Here is a 19,884-nt window from a genome sequence, read left to right on the forward strand (position 1 = left end):
GCTGGGTGCGAAGGATGAAAGTGAGCACATAGCAGCGTGCCCGCTGCACAAGGCCATGTAGGCCGGGATGGTATTTTAAAAATTGCTGCAGAATCAGATTCAACACGTGAGCCATACAAGGCACGTGTGTCACATTGCCCTTACGAAGGGCCGCAGACAGGTTTGCATCATTGCCGCACACGGCTGTTAAGTCACCAACGTAGTCCACTCAATCAATTTGTACTCCGGTCGCCAGGTGACAACGTGTTCCTTTCGTGCATAGTGTTGATGATGGGAAAGGAGTCGATGCCTGCGGTGCAGGTGGACGCAGGTTATGGTCACCCACTGGGTTGCGTTACCTTGACAGATACAGAACCACAGGCTGAATGTAGGTGGTAGGTATCTCACAGATGAAGTACCATCATTCAGCTACAACCAATGGGAAGACACCACACCCTTTTTTAGGCCCCTCCTGTCTGCAGACCACTGCCAGACAAAGCTATGAACCTCTTGTTACTGTTACCCCCAGTTCAGTTTTATGAGTTTGTGTGCTTGTTACCTGACTACTTTTCCTGCTTGCTGTTTATGTACCTCGTTGGCCGATCCGCATTTCACCTCTGCTTGTTTTCTGATTAAGTCCTGGCCATCCCATTCTGTTCCTCTTCCTCAACTAATGTTTTTGACCCTGCATGACTACTATTCTCTGGAACTGCAGCCTTCCACAGGTATTGATCAACTTGGGCCCTGTGTAATTCCAAATCACTGTATAGGGGTTAAAGGGTTTTAGGGTTCTGGGTGTCCAGCTTGGTGAGTGGCGTGCCTCTAGCCTATCCTTTACAGCCCATCTGAGTGTGTCGATCCAGGCAGGCGTTACACCGTGCCCTCTGCAGAAGGCCATGTTAGCCGGGATAGTGTTTTAAAAATTGCTGGACAACCAGGTTCAACACGTGAGCCATACAAGGCACGTGTGCCACATTGCCCTGAAGAAGGGTCGCAGACTGGTTTGCATCATTGTCGCACCCGACCTTCCCTGACTGCTGGTTGAGTGGAGACAACCATTGATGAAACTCGGTCTCACTCTCCAGAGCTAACCGTCCACAATTCCTCAGCGGTGTCTCACATTTCCCCTACATTTCAAAGTGAACATTTGACCGCCTGATGGCCTTGAGCTCTGCTGCCAGCATAGTAAGGAGGTGTGTGGGATTCCTTGGGCGCAGTTACAACGTGGGTGGCCTGACCACACAGGGTTTGGGCCGAGGTGGAGGACCCACACGAGGTTGAGGAGGCAGAAGCAGTGGAGGAACTTGTACATACAGATGAAGGATTGACACACACGTCGTGTGGACGGCAAGACTTGTACAGCAAACCCTTCTCCATCTCTCACCATAGTTACCCAGTGCCCAATCAGCAACATGTAACTCTCCTTTCCATGCTTACTGGTCCAAGTGTCTGTGGTGAAATGCACCCTGTCACACACAGAGCTTCTCAAGGAATCGGTGAGGTTGTGTGCGACCTGGTGTGGTAGCGCGGGCACGCCTTTCTTGGAGAAGGAGTGACGACTGGCCATCGGCTCTTGGGGCACTGCAATGGGCATAAGGTCTCGAAAATCCTCGATCTCAAAAGGGTGTAAAGGCAGCCTTTCTGTTGCTAACAAGTTGTAGATGATGAAACTCAACCTCTTAGGCATGTCATGCCCTTCGAAAATCATGTAAAACACAGCGAGGGGACTCCAACCACAGTCTCCCTCGTTTCCTTAAATTGGGCCACACACACCCCACTTGACTGGCATCAGTTGACCCCCCTTTTGAAAAAGAAAAAGATGCTTGGCATGAAGCACTCTCAAAAATACGCGTGCCTTTCACCTCCCCTGGATGACCCAGGGGAAGAAAAGTCCTCTGAGAGCCATGACTTGTTCATCTTGGTTCTTTTACAAACACAGCGAAGGGACTCCAACCACAGTCTCCCTCATTTCCACTAATTGGGCCACACACACCCCACTTGACTGGCATCAGTTGACCCCCCTTTTGAAAAAGAAAAAGATGCTTGGCATGAAGCACTCTCAAAAATACGCGTGCCTTTCGCCTCCCCTGGCTGACCCAGGGGAAGATAAGTCCTCTGAGAGCCATGACTTGTTCATCTTGGTTCTTTTAGAAACACAGCGAGGGGACTCCAACCACAGTCTCCCTCGTTGCCACTAATTGGGCCACACACACCCCACTTGACTGGCATCAGTTGACCCCCCTATTCAAAATAAAAAAGATGCTTTGCATGAAGCACTCTCAAAAATATGCGTGCCTTTCGCCTCCCCTGGCTGACCCAGGGGAAGAAAAGTCCTCTGAGAGCCATGACTTGTTCATCTTGGTTCTTTTAGAAACACAGCGAGGGGACTCCAACCACAGTCTCCCTCGTTTCCTTATATTGTGCCACACACACCCCACTTGACTGGCCTCAGTTGACCCCCCTTTTGAAAAAGAAAAAGATGCTTGGCATGAAGCACTCTCAAAAATACGCGTGCCTTTCGCCTCCCCTGGCTGACCCAGGGGAAGAAAAGTCCTCTGAGAGCCATGTCCACATTGTCAGTGGACAGACAAGTGTGCTTATCTGCCAGCAGACCCCCAGCAGCACTGAAGACAGGTTCCGAGAGAACGCTGGCTGCAGGACATGACAAGATCCCCAAGGCGTACGTGGCAATCTCAGGCAATTTATCCAGATTGGAAGCCTAAAATGAGCAGGGCTCAAGTTGCACAGTAATGGCATCGATGTTTCCTTGCATATACTCATATATCTGTGTGTCCGCCTCTTTTTCCTTGTCCAGCTCTTTTTTTTTCGCATGAGTATATGTCCTTGTCACTTTCCCATGTGTTTGTGTTGTGTTGTGAGTTGTTTGTCACCTTTTGGACACCTTTGAGGGTGTTTTCTAGGTGTTTTTATGTGTTTGTGAATGCCTGCCATTGTTTCCTATGCAGTTCGAGTTCGGTTCATCGAACGTTCGACGAACCGAACTCGAACGGGAGCTCTGTTCGGCGAACCGACCTCGAGCCGAACCGCGACCGGTTCGCTCATCTCTAGTCGTGTGTGACAATGGCCGGAACCTGGTGGCGGCTTTGAGGCGAGGCCAGCTCACACATGTTCCATGCGTGGCCCATGTGCTCAACCTCGTGGTTCAACGGTTTCTAAAGTCATACCCAGAGCTGTCTGATCTGCTGGTAAAAGTTCGCCACCTGTCTGCACATTTTCGAAAGTCACCTACTGCTTCAGCCGGCCTTGCCGGCTTTCAGCGCCATTTGCATCTTCCGGCTCACAGACTGGTGTGTGATGTCCCCACGCGTTGGAATTCAACTCTGCACATGTTGGTCAGGATATGTGAGCAGAAGAGGGCAGTTGTTGAGTACCTGCATCACCTAAGCCGTCGGGAAATGGGTTAAACTCCACACATAACACCTGAGGAGTGGAGATGGATGTCCGACCTATGTACCATCCGCCAAAACTTTGAGGACTCCACCAAGATGGTGAGCGGCGAAGATGACATTATTAGCATCACCATACCGCTTGTCTGCCTTCTAAAATGGTCTCTGCTCAAAAACAAACATGATGCATTGCAGGCGGAGCGCGATGAGTTGGAGCAAGAAACAGTAGTGGGTGTGGGTGATAACACACAGCCCAGCCTCGTCTCATCACAACGTGCAGTGGAGGACTATGACGAGGAGGAGGATGAAGACATGGAGCAACTCTCCGGCCAAATTGAGGATATGACATGCAGTCATATCCTCGGTTCAGCGTGGCTGGCCAGAGGACAGGGTAGATGATGAGGAGGAGGAGGAGGACAGCATGTTCAGTCATCGTGTTGGTCAGGATACTGAAGTGATGGCTGTTAAGAGTCTGGCGCACATGGCTGACTTTATGGTAAGCTGCCTGTCTCGTGACCCTCGCGTTAAGAACATCTTGGCCGACAATCATTAGTGGTTGGTAACACTGTTAGACCCACGCTAAAAGGAGAACTTTATGTCTCTTATTCCCGAGGCGGAGAGGTCAGGCAAAATGCAGCAGTTCCAGAAGGCCATAGTCACGGAAGTAGGCAAAGCATTCCCCTCACAAAACGCTAGCGGCATAGGTCAGGAATCAGTGGACAACCAAGGCGTACAGCCAAGAGGGGCACAAGTCCAATCCGCCAGAGGTAGGGGAACAGTCTTTAAGATGTGGGACAGTTTTCTCAGCCCCTCACATACCACAGCCCCTGAGGTGCGGGGTAGTGCCACAAGAAATTCTAAGTTTGCCCTGATGCTCAAGGAGTACCTTGCAGATCGAACAGCTGTACTCCGACATTCCTCTGTGCCTTACAATTATTGGGTATCCAAGCTGGACACGTGGCATGAATTGGCTCTCTACGCCTTGGAAGTCCTGGCCTGCCCTGCCGCTAGCGTTTTGTCAGAGCGTGTTTTTAGTGCCGCAGGTGGAATCATTACAGATAAACGCACCCGCCTGTCAACTGAAAATGCTGACAGGCTGACTCTGATCAAGATGAACAAGGGTTGGATTGGGCCAGACTTCACCAGCAAATGACAGCGGAATTTAAAGTTTGTAACGGGAATTTGCCATGTACCTCCACTCACCCATGGGTACACACTTCTGGACTTTGGCTAATCGCTGGACTGCTCCTCCTTCTCCTCATGCGCCACCATGATGACCGTTACAATAGTTAGGCCGTTGTTTCAGGTATACCCCCAGTGGCAAATTTTTTCGCCCATTCTTTCAGAATGGGCATTACAACGACAGGAGACCCGCTCCTTTGCAATGGGAACAATGTTTTGAGGCCCTCATGCACGTCTCTATCCAGGGACAATGTGGAGCCTCCCAATTTTTGGCTGCCCTGCCAAAGGGCTATACTACAATAGAACCACTTCCTTACAATGGGCACTTCAGGTTTACAGGCCATCATGCACGTCTCTATCCAGGGACAATGTGGAGCCTGACGCTGCCACCGACTGCCACACACGTGCGGTTTTTAAATGCAAGCACAGACGCAATAAGAACCTAACAGGTTTTTAGGAGCGACTATTACTGAGAAGTTTGACACTATCAGACACTGCTGACGTGTATTATTCACTAGACGTGTGCGTTATATACTAGTTTGTGCAAAACGCACACAAGTGCACCTGTACGCTGCCACCGACAGCCACACTCGTGCAGTTTTTAAATGCAAGCACGGACGCAATAAGAACCTAACAGGTTTTTAGGAGCGACAATTACTGAGAAGTTTGACACTATCAGACACTGCTGACTGACGTGTATTATTCACTAGACTTGTGCGTTATATACTAGTTTGTGAAAAACGCACACAAGTGCACCTGTACACTGCCACCGACAGGCACACACGTGCGGTTTTTAAATGCAAGAACGGACGCAATAAGAACCTAACAGGTTTTTAGGAGCGACAATTGCTGAGAAGTTTGACACTATCAGACACTGCTGACGTGCATTATTCACTAGACTTGTGCGTTATATACTAGTTTGTGAAAAACGCACACAAGTGCACCTGTACACTGCCACCGACAGCCACACACGTGCGGTTTTTAAATGCAAGCACGGACGCAATAAGAACCTAACAGGTTTTTAGGAGCGACAATTACTGAGAAGTTTGACACTATCAGACACTGCTGACTGACGTGTATTATACACTAGACTTGTGCATTATATAATAGTTTGTGAAAAACGCACACAAGTGCACCTATACACTGCCACCGACAGCCACACACGTGCGGTTTTTAAATGCAAGCACGGACGCAATAACAACCTAACAGGTTTTTAGGAGCGACAATTACTGAGAAGTTTGACACTATCAGACACTGCTGACGTGTATAATTCACTAGACTTGTGCGTTATATACTGGTTTGTGCAAAACGTGCACCTGTACGCTGCCACCGACAGGCACACACGTGCGGTTTTTAAATGCAAGTACGGACGCACTAAGAACCGAACAGGTTTATAGGAGCGACAATTACTGAGAAGTTTGAACCTATCAGACACTGCTGACTGACGTGTATTATTCACTAGACTTGTGCGTTATATACTAGTTTGTGCAAAACGTGCACCTGTACGCTGCCACCGACAGGCACACACGTGCGGTTTTTAAATGCAAGCACGGACGCACTAAGAACCTAACAGGTTTTTAGGAGCGACAATTACTGAGAAGTCTGACACTATCAGGACTGTTTTAGACTGTGTACACCAGCCCCAAATATGATGAAGGCTGGTATACGGTCACCACTAGGAATGGCTATATACCCTGCCTGCCTGCCTGTATACAGCTACAATAGTCCTGAGAAGGACTCTTCTGGTCACTAGCCTGTATTCCGACCTGGCTATACCCTGCCTGTATACAGCAACAATAGTCCTGAGAAGGACTCTGCTCCTGTACTCCGACCTGGCTATACCCTGCCTGCCTGTATACAACTACAATAGTCCTGAGAAGGACTTCTGGTCACACTGTTTGCAGCCCTGCTACGGAAATAACTATAAAGGGCCGCAAACCTTTCCATGAAGCAGCAACACTCTCCCTGCACTGACTGTCTGGATGGCTGTGTGCAGAGCACAGCGCGCCCGCCGGTATAAAGGCTCGGTCACGCTGTGCAGGCCGGCCAATCACTGCAATTCCACAACTAACAAGGCTGTGGCATTGCAGTGGTCTGCCAGCCAATCCCTGCATGAGGGCTGGCTCTCAAAAGAGCACCAACATGCTGGGTTGAAGACCACGAGTACAGCACGAGTATCGCGAGATTACTCGGTCCCCGCCGAGTAGCCCGAGTACAGTGATACTCGTGCGAGTACCGAGTAGTGACAATCATACTCGCTCAACACTATTAAAGAGCAGACAAAGGTTAATGGGACCTATACACAAGAACAGCATGGGGGCTCTGGCTTTCTTTTAGCTTATACAGCAACCTCTAAGTCTAAAGGTGGCTTTACACACTGCAACATCGCAAACGACATCACTGTAACGTCACTGGTTTTGTGACGTTATAGCGACCTCCCCAGCGACATTGCAGTGTGTGAAACACATCAGCGACCTGGCCCCTGCTGTGAAGTTGCTGATCGCTACAAATCGTTCAGGACCATTCTTTGGTCCTTTGTTTCCCGCTGTGCAGCAAAGTCTCAGTGTGTAAAGGGGACTTTACAACGACTTCGTTAGCGACTTCCCTTTCAAAAAGCTGCTTTAGGCCTGCAACACACATCCGTTTAAAACGTGCGTGTTTGGTCCGTTTCCGTACATACCGGAGATACGACCAAACGTGCACATATGTTTTTTTATGTTTAAAGGCACACGTGCGTGTTATTTGATCTTCCGAGAAATGTCCATGTGTGATGCAAAATGTCGTTACTACATGTCGGAAGACAGAGTAGCGGGATGAGAATGAACTCGGGTGAACTTCACTCGACTTCATTGTCATGCCGCGGCTCTGTTTGTGTGCCGTGTACTGATTAGCGGTCACCTGTGAAGGATTCACCGGTGACCTCTAATTCCCCGAGTGACTGAAGTGTCCCCCCCTCTCTCATACTCACCGATCCCCGATCAACGGCGCTGCACGGCATTCACACTGCTCCGGCGGCTTTTTCTAATTTGAAAAAGCCGGCCGCTCATTAAACAATCTCGTATTCCCTGCTTTCCCTGCCCACCGGCGCCTATGATTGGTTGCAGTGAGACACGCCCCCACGCTGAGTGACAAGTGTCTCACTGCGCCCAATCATAGCAGCCGGTGGGCGTGTCACTATGGAGTATAGAAATAAATAAATAAATAATTAAAAAAAAGGGGTGCGGTTCCCCCCAAATTTAATACCAGCCAGATAAAGCCATACGGCTGAAGGCTGGTATTCTCAGGATGGGGAGCTCCACGTTATGGGGAGCCCCCCAGCCTAACAATATCAGTCAGCAGCCGCCCAGAATGGCCGCATACATTAGATGCGACTGTTCTGGGACAGTACCCGGCTCTTCCCGATTTGCCCTGGTGCGTTGGCAAATCGGGGTAATAAGGAGTTATTGGCAGCCCATAGCTGCCAATAAGTCCTAGATTAATCATGTCAGGCGTCTCCCGGAGAAACCTTCCATGATTAATCTGTAAATTACAGTAAATAAACACACACAACTGAAAAATCCTTTATTAGAAATAAAAAACACAAACACATTCCCTGGTTCACCACTTTAATCAGCCCCAACAAGCCCTCCATGTCTGGCGGAATCCAGGATGGTCCAGCGTCGCTTCCAGCTCTGCTGTATGAAGGTGACCGGAGCAGCAGAAGAAACCGCCGCTCCTGTCACCTTCACGCAGCAAATGAAGAGAGCCGCGGATCGGCTGAGCTGTCACTGAGGTTACCTGGATCTAGCGGTGGATGCAGCGGTGGCCGCAAGTAACCTCAGTGACAGCTCAGCTATATACAGCCAACCTGAAACCCTAGCCACCCCCCTCAGGGCAAGACAGGCACACCAGTGGGTGGGACCAGGCGGTTAGGAAACGCCCACCTAGGGCTCTAGACAGCCCGGGGTGGGAAAACAGGCAGATTGACACAGTCTAAGTCTAGAGTTCAAATTGAGAGGAGTGGAGGCTGGGGCTAGGTGTAGCTCCAGCAGAGATGAAGCTCAAGTTGACAGGCACCAAGGTCGGAGCCCTGGTGCCTTGGCTAGGTGGCAGATGGTGGTCTCCGTCAGCAGGCGACGGGAAGATGGCAGCCGGAGATCCGAAGTGGACCGGGACAGGGTTGGAGCCCACCGATACTGACACCGGAGAACCGACCCGGAAACCGTGCACGGAGGGGGTACTTTGACCCTGAAGCCAGGACCGGAACCAACGGCCTAGCTAATTAACCAATTGAGGGCAAGATTTTAGGTCCTGTCCCAACCAAAGTCCCAAAAGCAGACATCCACCCACAGAGAGGGATAGGGCAACCGCCAGGGCCCGATAGATACCACGGGTCCGCATCAGCGGCCATGGCTCCACAGGTACACAACAAGCCGGGAGCGGACTCACGTGTTCCATACCGGGAAGTCCAAGCAAAAACAGTGCACAGGGAAAAGACGGTGACCACCAGCCCGGGTGGGGGACCAGAGTACAACCGACTGCGGCGGCCGGCCACCAGCATCTTGGTTTACCAAAAGACTTGTGTGATTTATTCAACTGTGAGTAACCAAACATTCCCTGGTACGTCCGGGCGCGCAGGCCCCTGCCATCGCCACCCCCTACACAGAGCCACTGGGCCCCGGGGCAACCATCCCTACCCACGGAGGGGCCATTACATTTCCCCCGGGGTGTCTCACAACAGCAGCGGTGGTGCCACCTTTCACCACACACCGTGGGTGGCGTCACGAACTGAATATGGCCAAGCCCGTACAACTACATCCTCCTTTTCATTTGGCATGTCCGCGTGACCCCCGGGTCCCGAGGATCCCTCGAGCCACACAGCGGGTCCGGATCCGAGCAGCTCGGCTGCTACAGGCGTGGGGGCGGCACAGCAACATTGCAATAAAATGTAATAACAGGCGATCAAAATGTTACAGCTACACAAAAATAGTATAATTAAAAGCGTCAGTTCAAGACCCAAAAAATAATTCATCCCTGAGTCCCAGATCCTCAAAAATTAGAACATTACGGGTCTCGAAAAATAGCGACAAATACGCAATTTATTTTTTTTTTCAGATTTTATTTTTTACCACTTAAATAACACAAAAACATGTTTGGTATCTATGAACTTGTACTGACCTGGAGAATCATTTAGTGAACATGGTAAAAATAAAAAAGTTATGGCTCTTTGAAGGAGGGGAGGAAAAAACAAAAACGAAAAATCGCACGGGGGTGAAGGGGTTAACAATGATAAAAGGAACTTGTAACATTATACATGCATGTTTTTGTGCAGATAGCATGGTAACATCTTTTAAACACGAAGTTTCTAAAAACACCCAAAGGTTAAAAAACTAACATTTAAATTGTTCTTAAATTTTCCATTCGAAAGACGCTCTGCACTTTACAAGACAAATAAATGTGAAAGTTCAAAAGATGCCTGGACCTCCTAAGCGTATGGCTATCATTTTTGCTTTAAAAAAAATCTGTTTCTCGTGGATTTAATGGAGTTAATAAGAACTAAAAAATGACTAACATAAAATCACAAAAAACCAGAGGAAAACCATGCAAAAATAAAGCAAAGAAAATACACTCGGGAAACTATTTAAAAAAATGTCTGCCTGTTTAATGCAATGCATGATGTATCGTAATGTGTTCATATGTGCTATACACTAGGACTATGAACAGTCCCTGACAAAAGTTCTGTCGCTTATCCATGTTATGTAAATAAAAGCCTATAACCTGACTTTAAATTCATCCATTGGTTTTATAAATTACTCTTTTGAAAGCTGAAACCCTCCCAACTTTGCTTTAGGTTATGAAAATAAAGTTGCTGCACAAAGCTGAAATATTGATCATTTAATGAACACAGAAAGTTCAGATTTTGGCGAGACAAAAGTTTTTTCGCCCACAAAAAGTGAAATTCAAAAAAATAATTCACTTCTAATACAAAGATATGTTGAATAACATTGGTGAATGAAGTTGTGGTGCTATTAGAGTCATATTTAATATTTTGTGTGACTTCCATGAGCTTGAAGGACTGCATCCATGTGGTTCAACAATGATTCAAACAATTTATTGATGAAGTCATCAGGAATAGCAAAGAATGCAGTCTTACATGCCTCCCAGAGTTCATCTAGATTCTTTGGTTTTGTCTTCCAAGCTTCCGCTTTCATCCTACACCAAACATGGTCAATGATGTTCATGTCTGGTGACTGGGCTGGCCAGTCCTTGAGCACCTTGATCTTCTTTGCCAAGAGGTACTTTGGTGTAGAGATGGATGTATGAGATGGAGCACCATCCTGCTGCAGAATGTGACCCCTTTTATGATTGAGAATGTAAGAGGTAGCTAATACTTCTTGATATTTTAGGCTATTGATATTGCCTTCCACCTTGCAAATGTTTCACACACCCCCATATTGAATGTAACCCCAGACCATGATCTTTCCACCACCAAACTTAACTGTTTTCTGGATATATACGGGCTCCAGAAGGTCTCCTGCAGTATTAGCGGTGGCTATGGTGTAATTCAACTGAAGATTCATCAGAGAAATCCACCTTCTGTCACTTTTCCAGCATCCATCTGTTTAGCAGGCTGTGGGATTTGGCAAATGCCACATGGTTTTTTAATTGCCTTTTGTTTAGTGATGGCTTCTGGGCACTGATTCAACCATGGAGGCCATTTCGAGACAGAATCCTACAAACTGTTCTAGTTGATAGAGGGACTTGAGGTGACCAGGCCTTTTGGAGCTTTGCTGCAGTGGAAGAGAGGCTGGCTTTGGATTTTCTAACAAACAAACGTTCCTCCTGAGTAGTTGTCTTGCGGGGTCTGCTGGACCTGGGCTTGTCAAAACATCTCCAGTCTCTTCAAATCTTTTTTTAATTCTTTGTACTTGACGCTGAGACACATTAATGGTTCTAGCCACCTCTGCAGTGGATCTATTCTTCAGCCTCTTGATAATCAAGGCTTTGGTTGCAGGGCGGATTTTTGACATGTTGTCAGAGGTCAAGTTGCAGTTCAACTGAAGGTCTGGGGTGCTGGGTTTCTTTTTATACACACCCACTAATTAACCGATCATTTAGTGAGCACAGGTGAGGATGTAAACTAGGATTGGGTACATTATATGACAAGGTGACAAAACTTTTGTCTTGCTAAAATCTGACCTTTCTGTGTTCATTAAATGATCAATATTTCAGCTTTGCAGCAACTTGATTTTCAGAACTTAAACCAAATTTGGGAGGGTTTCAGCTTTCAAAAGAGTAATTTATGAAACCAATGGATGAATTTAGAGTCAGGTTATAAGCTTTCATTTACATAACATGGATAAGCGACAGAACTTCTGTCAGGGACTGTATGATATTGTGCCAAGTCCTATAATGGGTTAAGTTTTGCCCGGCAAGAGACAGTGGGCAGGGTCAGAAGTAATTATGTGTTGAGACTAGCCCACAATGGGAGGCATTAGCTGATAGGGCAAGAGATGGTTAGTTAGAAAAGTTAGTGAAGATCTAGTGAGAAATCATTACACAAGTATAGTCTGTAGGTCGTATACAGTGGGTGACTTATGGCAACAAAAGAAGAAAGGAAACTGGAGATGAGGTAGCGTGATCCCTGAGTGTTTTGATCAATACACAGAGTGAGAACAACGCTGAGGCTAGAGATCGACCCTTGAACAGAATGGTCCAAAACAATAGAAGCCGGAGGACAGGACTTTAGTGGCCAGTCCCATAACCGTCAGAGTAATAGGTTATACTGACTGGAGAGTGAATATAGTTGGCTTGCCTTGGTGGCTACTCCCCAAGCATTTGAGAGCATGAGTTTTTGCTCGGACCTAGTGACAGAACCCCTGTACACACTCCTCTACGACAATGAACATGGATCCATAGAAATAGAAGTGACTGTCACAAACTTTACCATTATGATGGACTGGTTTGAACTGGGAATCACAAGACTGGTAATATCGGGAGAAACTCAGTGGGAACCAAGACTGAACGTGAGAATGCTGTGCTGAAGAAATTATTGGTTTGTTGTTATGGAAGAGCTGTTATGTTCTTAGTTGATGTTTAAAATGAGCTGGTGGTCTCCTGAGTTGTCATCTGGTCCTGGTCAGCCAAAATCAGCCACAGCATGCGACCTGCGTGAGTGAAAGTCCCACTCAATACAAGTACACACATCTGGCCAGGACCATGTATTTTGTGGTGCCCCTGAGGCTCAGGTCGCCACAGGGTACTGCACTCCACTTATGGTGTAGTGCTGATCATGGATCCAAAGGAGGTCGATACCGGTATCATCATACACAACCACATACACACATGGGTTGCCCCTTCCCCACTGGGGACTGGGCTAGGGTCTGGTACAAAAGGGGTTGCCTACAGAGTGGCATTTACAGGATGCCCCCACAACTGGGGCCTCAAGCTTAAGACCTGGGTAGAGGAAGGGGCAGCCACCAGAGGAAGTTAAAAGTCACACACAGTTATTTTTAGAGAGTTCTCCAGCAGGAGTGGCAGTGAGTGGACGTCTTTCCCGGTAGCTCCTGTGGGACATAGGAGTTTAACGGTCACTGTGGAGGATACCGTGTTAGTTCCCCCAGGACCAGCGCAGTTCAGGGTGCAGCACCGTAGGGTGGTGTAATTGTGGCACCCCAGTGGCCTTGGGAGCCACAGTGGCGTTGTTCCCATTACTGGGTCAATGCTATGCTTAGAAACAGTGGGGAAATCTCTGCCAGGTACACTAACATGCAACACCACTTCCTTTTCCAGACCAGTAGGGGGAGCTCATAACCTGTGTTGAAGGGAGCCACTCTGGACATACTGACTTGGAGGAGGGATTAGGCAGTAACAGGAAGCCAGATCTCAGAACAGTAGTACACAGCAAAGAGAACGGTCACTGTCTGAGAGCTGCTGCCCAGCTCTCCAGGATCGACCGCATCGAGTGGGACACTGGCGTCCCAGGCTACTGGGTGTTAACGGTCCAGTAGTAACGCCGGAGGGCAGAAGAGTTCACCTCCTCTGGCCCCACCTAAAATCTGGAGGCAAAGTGGCAAGAAAGAGCCGAATCACTGCTACAGAGTGGGCTCCAGCACCAGCTCACTCTACCTGTCAGAAGGAAGACTTAACACACTTAGAAATAGGGACGCTGTGCAGCTTCAGGCCACAGCGACCTACAACTGCGCATAACAGAAGGCTTACAACTACCAGGCAGAGAGAAATCCCCCTGCTGTTTCCAGGCTGACCGGGCCACCAACTCATGGACTTCACCTGATACCAGTAAAAGGTAAAAGGAGATTCCAATCTGTGTTGTCCAGTTCTTGTCGTCGCCCTCAGCCCTGCACCCCCAACGTAACACTCTGTTCCACCGTCATCCCATCCCTGGGGCCTAGCTTCATCTGTGGGAAGCAAATCTACCCCAGCTGCAGAAACATCCCCCCCAGTGGACAGCAACAGCAACGGTGGCTGTTACCTAGCCACATACCGCAGGTGACATCACGATCATCTAAAGACTTTCCTTCCCTTCCTGTACACCTTGGGGCAACGGAACGGGGCCAAGCCACCCATGATGACGCAGAGGATCTGCACCCCCGGCCTGAGTAGGTTTAAACACCTTTTACATAATTCCACGTTGCATCACCAGATTCTGCCGGATGGAGAGGTTCTATGCTTCTTCGACCACCCAAGTTTCCAGAGCCAAGTGGCACCTAGGACTCCTGGGCCTCGATCACGGTCAGACGCAAGGGGATCCACGTTACTGGCATAAGGAACAGTACTCTACCTAGTATAGAAAGGACTCTAAGTGCTTCAAGCCACAGGGACCCACACTAAAAAGCACAGCGAGGAGGGCCCACAGACTACCAGACAGGTTCTGACCTCCCACAGATCCGGGATCGACCTGAGCCCATTACGGCAGTCACTAGTTTGATCAGGCTGGCAGCTGAAGTTGTGAGTAAACTGTACCCTGAACCCACAGAGACTGTGTTGACTCGTCCTTACCGATGCCCCTGCCCAGCGCTTAGGCGCCAATGGCCATTAAAACCCTCATCATCGATCCGGTGTCCGCTTCGCCTGTGGGGCGCGACACCATCCCGGCTGCCATAACACCTGCCCCGGCGAGGAACCCGGCAGCGGCGGCTACTCCCTGGCTGCATACCACAGGTGGCGTCTAGACAAACTTTCCCAAAATACCCCGCTTAGCCCACCATTTACTGTACACCTTGGGAAAACGGAACTGGGCAAGGCCACCCATGACATCGCCTGACCCGAGCCGAAACAGCCCAGCAACGAGTAGGTTAACTACCTGCCCCGAGGTGCGCTACAATTTCATGTAGTGTTCTGGAGCATCCAGAGTCAATCCATCACCTACGACTCCTGCATTGTAACACCCTCCAAGGTCATGTGCACACGTTGAGTATTTGGTGAGTTTCTTACCTCAGTATTTGTTAAGCCAAAACTAGGAGTGAAATAATCAGAGGAAAAGTACAATGAAAACAAAGCCACTACTTCTACATTTTTCATCAACTCCTAGTTTTGGCTTACAAATACTGAGGTAAAAAAACCTCACCAAATACTCAACATGTTCACGTGGCCTTATAGGTTAAATTCAGTCACCTGAAATAGACTGCAGAGCTTATCTGCATCTCCTAAAACAGAAACTCTTGTGCCCACCCAGCAATAATGTGATCACTACGATGGGAGGAGGAAGTGATGTCTCTGCTTCCTAATCTGTATACACAGCAATTTTTCAGAGCTGTGTATGCAGAAATCTGGAAGGGAGAGCTGGTATTAAACCCTTTCTTCCTTTTCCATGGAGAGATGGACTGTGCCTAACAGCGGACTCCCTGCACCTGCAGCTGCACGATCTCCGTTAAGCTGCGGTTTCTGCAATAACTTTCTATGGTATCTACAAACCAATTCAACATATTAAAGCACCACGGCAGTGGTTTTTTTTTGTTTTTGTTATTCCACCACTGAAGTGGTGCTTTAAATGTAAGTCCTCTGACTCTAGTCTTATTCCTCACCCTACAATGTCTTCTGCAATTTCTGATCTGCCGGCTGCTCAGGTATTTAATGGAACGAGCCAGAGGTCACAACTCAATGCAAGTCTATAAGAGCCTCATTTTGGCTCTCATAGAGTTGCATTGAGAGCTTGTGACGTAACTTCTGATTTCTGGCCAGATAGAAGTTGCAGTCACAAGATGGCACCATAGGATCAGAGCGATGCCAAAAAAAAGGGTGAAGACGCTGGAGAATATAAGACTAGGTGCAGGGGACTTAATATTAAAGCACCATTGCAGCAGTGAAAACCCCTCCTGCTGGAATGGTACTTTAAGTGTTTAGATGGTACAAAGCCATTACCAGTCCTGGTCTTCTTTTGCACAGCTTAAAAAAGATGATGCACCATTGTTGTGCTTCATCAGCCCCACAAAGTAAGGGGTACGTCTCACATAGCGAGATCGCTAGCGAGATCACTGCTGAGTCACAGTTTTTGTGACACACCAGTGACCTCATTAACGATCTCGCTATGTGTGACACTGAGCAGCGATCTGGCCCCTGTCGTGAAATCGCTGCTCGTTACACACTGCTCTGGTTCATTTTTTGGACGTTGCTCTCCCGCTGTGAAGCACACATCGCTGTGTTTGACAGCGAGATAGCAACAATCTGAATATGCAGGAAGCAGGGAGCCGGCTTCTGACAGCCTGCGGTAAGCTGTAACCAAGGTAAATATCGGGTAACCAAGCGAAGGGCTTTGCTTGGTTACCCGATATTTACCTTGGTTACTAGCGTACGCCGCTCTCAGGCTGCCAGTGCCGGCTCTCTGTTCCCTGCACACGTAGCCAGAGTACACATCGGGTAAATAAGCAAAGCGGTTTGCTTATTAACCCGATGTGTACTCTGGCTAGGAGTGCCGGGAGCCAGCGCTAAGCGGTGTGCGCTGGTAACCAAGGTAAATATTGGGTAACCAAGCAAAGTGCTTTGCTTGGTTATCCGATATTTACCTTAGTTACCAAGTGCAGAGTCGCTTCCACGCGTCGCTGGGGGCTGGTCACTGGTCGCTGGTGAGATCTGCCTGATTGACAGCTCACCAGCGACCATGTAGCGACGCACCAGCGATCCTGACCAGGTCAGATCGCTGGTGGGATCGCTGGAGCGTCGCTAAAGTGTGACGGTACCCTAAAGCTCCAAATGCCAAACAAATAAGATGCCTAACATGTCAACTGTCCAGAAATTCCTAGATTGCCTGTAACAATAGACCAATTTTTCTACTGTCTGTAGAACAAAAACAAGGGCACAGTGAATACAGCTACTGTCTTTGTATCATAATTATGGGTTGTAGAAATATAACACTTATAATCTGAATGAGTTCTTATTTGTTTCTAATGTGTTTGTAAAAAATTGTTGGCTGTCCATGAGTTTGTTATGAGCTATTCAGAAACAAAATCAGGCTGGCAACCCTGACACCCATGCCTGCACTGAATTTATGATATTTAGTGAATCCTATACTGATTTATGCCTGCTCTGAGCACAGTAATGTAACGCAGTAATCAAATGCTAGACAATCCTAACTGTTCTCTAGTATTCTACTCTAGGCAAGACGCCATTGGGGGCACATAGCCAAAAATTAATTAACAGGGTTCTTTACATCTATAAAGATAACTGTTGAGTTACTATAGATTGATTTTACTATCTGTATCCTGGTATTAATAGCAGTCGAAAATATGCAGAAATTTGTTATAGGCTTTGTATATACAGAGGGAGAAATAAGTGTTCAACACAATTTTCTAAGTAAATATTTTTCTAAACGCTGGTATTGATATGAAATTGTCAAAAGATGTCAGTAACAACCCATCCAATCAACACAGGCAAAGAAATCAAACCATAGATGTCCATAAATGTATTATGTAATAATGAGGAATGACACAGGGAAAAAGTATTCAATACACATTTAAATGTATTTAATAGTTCGTACAAAAGCCTTTGCTGGTGATGACAGCTTCAAGACATCTCCTGTATGGAGAAACTAGTCGCATGCATTGCTCAGTTGTGATTTTGGACCATTCTTTCACATAAACAATCTCCAAATCCTGAAGGTTCTCCGCGCCCCTTCTATGAACTCTGAGCTTTAGTTCCTTCCATAAATTTTCCATTTGATTTAAGTCAGATGATTGGCTGGGCCATTCTGGCAGCTTTATTTTCTTTCCTTGAAACCAATTGAAAGTTTCCTTGATGTGTGTTTGGGATCATTCTTTTGTTGAAATGTTCACCCTTATTTCATCATCATTCTGGTAGATGGCAGCAGATTTTTTTATCAAGAATGTCTCTGTGTATTTTTCCATTCATCCTTCCTTCAATTATATTGTTTTCCAGTGCCATATGCTGAAAAAAAAGCCCCACACCATGGTGTTCACACCACCAAGTTCACCCTTGGTATGGTGTTTTTAGGGTGATAAGCAGTGCCTTTTGGCCTCCAAACATGGTGTGCATTATGGCATCCAAAAAGTTAAATTTTGGTCTCATCTGACCAGAGTATAACATGCTATGAAGAAAAAGACATGGATCGCACATCCCACAAAAATACAATGATCTAAAGCCGCCAGGCAAAAAATTAATTAAATATAACATGAGGTTCTTTTGTTACATTTCTAAACCTCATGTTCTATTTAATTAATTTTTTGCCTAGCGGCTTTAGATCATTGTATTTTTGTGGGATGTGCGATCCATGTCTTTTTCTTCATAGCATGTTATACAACATTCTATCCCCCTCTTTTTTTGCTTAAATCTGCACTCCCCCCATTTAGCAGAGGTGATTTTAATCAGCAGGAGACTGCAAGAGAGGTCAGCCTTTTTTTTGCTCCCAGTCCACATATGGGAGCCAGTAGGAGGTGAGTGCGCAGCTCCTCTCACTGTGTGCTGGTACTGTGTGGTGGCCGCTGTTGTGGTGGTGTCGTGTCAGTGGGACGGTGCGGCCTGGAGCCTTGAGGGCTTTGCCTTGCAGCATGGGTGCTGTGAGGCACCAGGTCGCCTGCCCTGCTGGCGCTTTGTCACTGCAGCAGTGGTTGGCGCACGGTGCCGCACTATAAGGTTTAGGATAGGGACCCACTCAAGAGGTTTGTCGTGAAGTGGCAGTGGGCTTAATACAATCTGATCAGAATGGTAACAAAAGAACCTCATGTTCTATTTAATTAATTTTTTGCCTAGCGGCTTTAGATCATTGTATTTTTGTGGGATGTGCGATTCATGTCTTTTTCTTCATAGCATGTGACCAGAGTATAGTCAGCCAGTATTTCACAGGCTTGTATAAATGTTGCTGAGCAAACTTTAAACATGCTTGAATATGCTTTTTGTTCTGTAATGGAGTATTGCGTGGTGAGCGTGCATATAAGCCATGGAGGATGAGTGAATTACTTATTGTTTTCTTTGAAACAATTGTACCTTCTGATTCCAGGTTTTTCTGTAGCTCTCAAGAGGTGGTTTTGGCTTTTGGACAAGTCCTGATAATTCTTTTCATTCCTCTATCTGAAATCTTGGGGGGGGCACCTGGTTGTGGTCAGTATATGGTGAAATTATGCTCTTTCCACTTCCAGATTATGGCTCCAACAGTGCTCACTGGAACCTTCAGTAGTTTTGGAATTCTTCTGTATTAATGCCAACAGTATGTTTTGTAACAATAAAATTGTGAAGGTCTTGAGACAGCTCACTAGTTTTACTCATTATGAGCTGTTACTTGTGTGGCACCATGGTAATGAGATACCTTTTTATAGGCCATCACTTGAACCAGCTGATATTATTTTTCAATAAGTGGAAGGATTGCTTTCTAATTATAGATAAAATTCAGCTGGTGTCATGAATTTTCATGGTTTTTTTCACCTCTCTTTCTTCATATGTTCAATACTTTTTCCCAGTGTCATTTCTCATTACTACACAACTTATTTTATGGACTTCTATGGTTTGATTTCTTTGTCTGAGTGAATTGGAATTACTGTTACCAACATCTGGTGAGAAATTCATGTTAATAGCACTTTTAGAAATATACCGTATTTACTTAGAAAATTGGTGACGAGTTCATTAGTTATTTCATCCGCTTCTGCACTTTTATACTTACAAATTATGTTTTATAAATGTATTAGACTTTTATACAGACAACAGTTATCATTTTCAATCCTTGCAGGCTGGACAACCTATTCCTCAAGTGAAGGTCTTTGTTGTGAATCTGCTCGGTCCATCACACACTGTGGAGATGTTTCGTCCTAATACTTTTGAGTACAGGTAAAGTAATGCTCAACGTTAATAAAGACATATATTCAGTGATTCA

At 46.9% G+C, this 19,884-nt stretch overlaps 1 protein-coding gene across 3 annotated transcripts in view; it reads left to right on the plus strand.

Moving 5' to 3' along the window:
• The window catches only part of LOC142291969 (inactive dipeptidyl peptidase 10-like), a 352,241-nt gene that overhangs the window by 211,649 nt on the left and 120,708 nt on the right, over positions 1-19,884 (plus strand). For all 3 annotated transcript variants that reach the window (XM_075336956.1, XM_075336955.1, XM_075336957.1), the window contains exon 10: positions 19,741-19,838. In XM_075336956.1, the coding sequence (XP_075193071.1) occupies positions 19,741-19,838 (98 nt within the window). The remainder of the gene's footprint in view (positions 1-19,740; positions 19,839-19,884) is intronic.

The sequence above is a fragment of the Anomaloglossus baeobatrachus genome, chromosome 2 (assembly GCF_048569485.1).
Source record: "Anomaloglossus baeobatrachus isolate aAnoBae1 chromosome 2, aAnoBae1.hap1, whole genome shotgun sequence".
NCBI lineage: Eukaryota > Metazoa > Chordata > Amphibia > Anura > Aromobatidae > Anomaloglossus > Anomaloglossus baeobatrachus.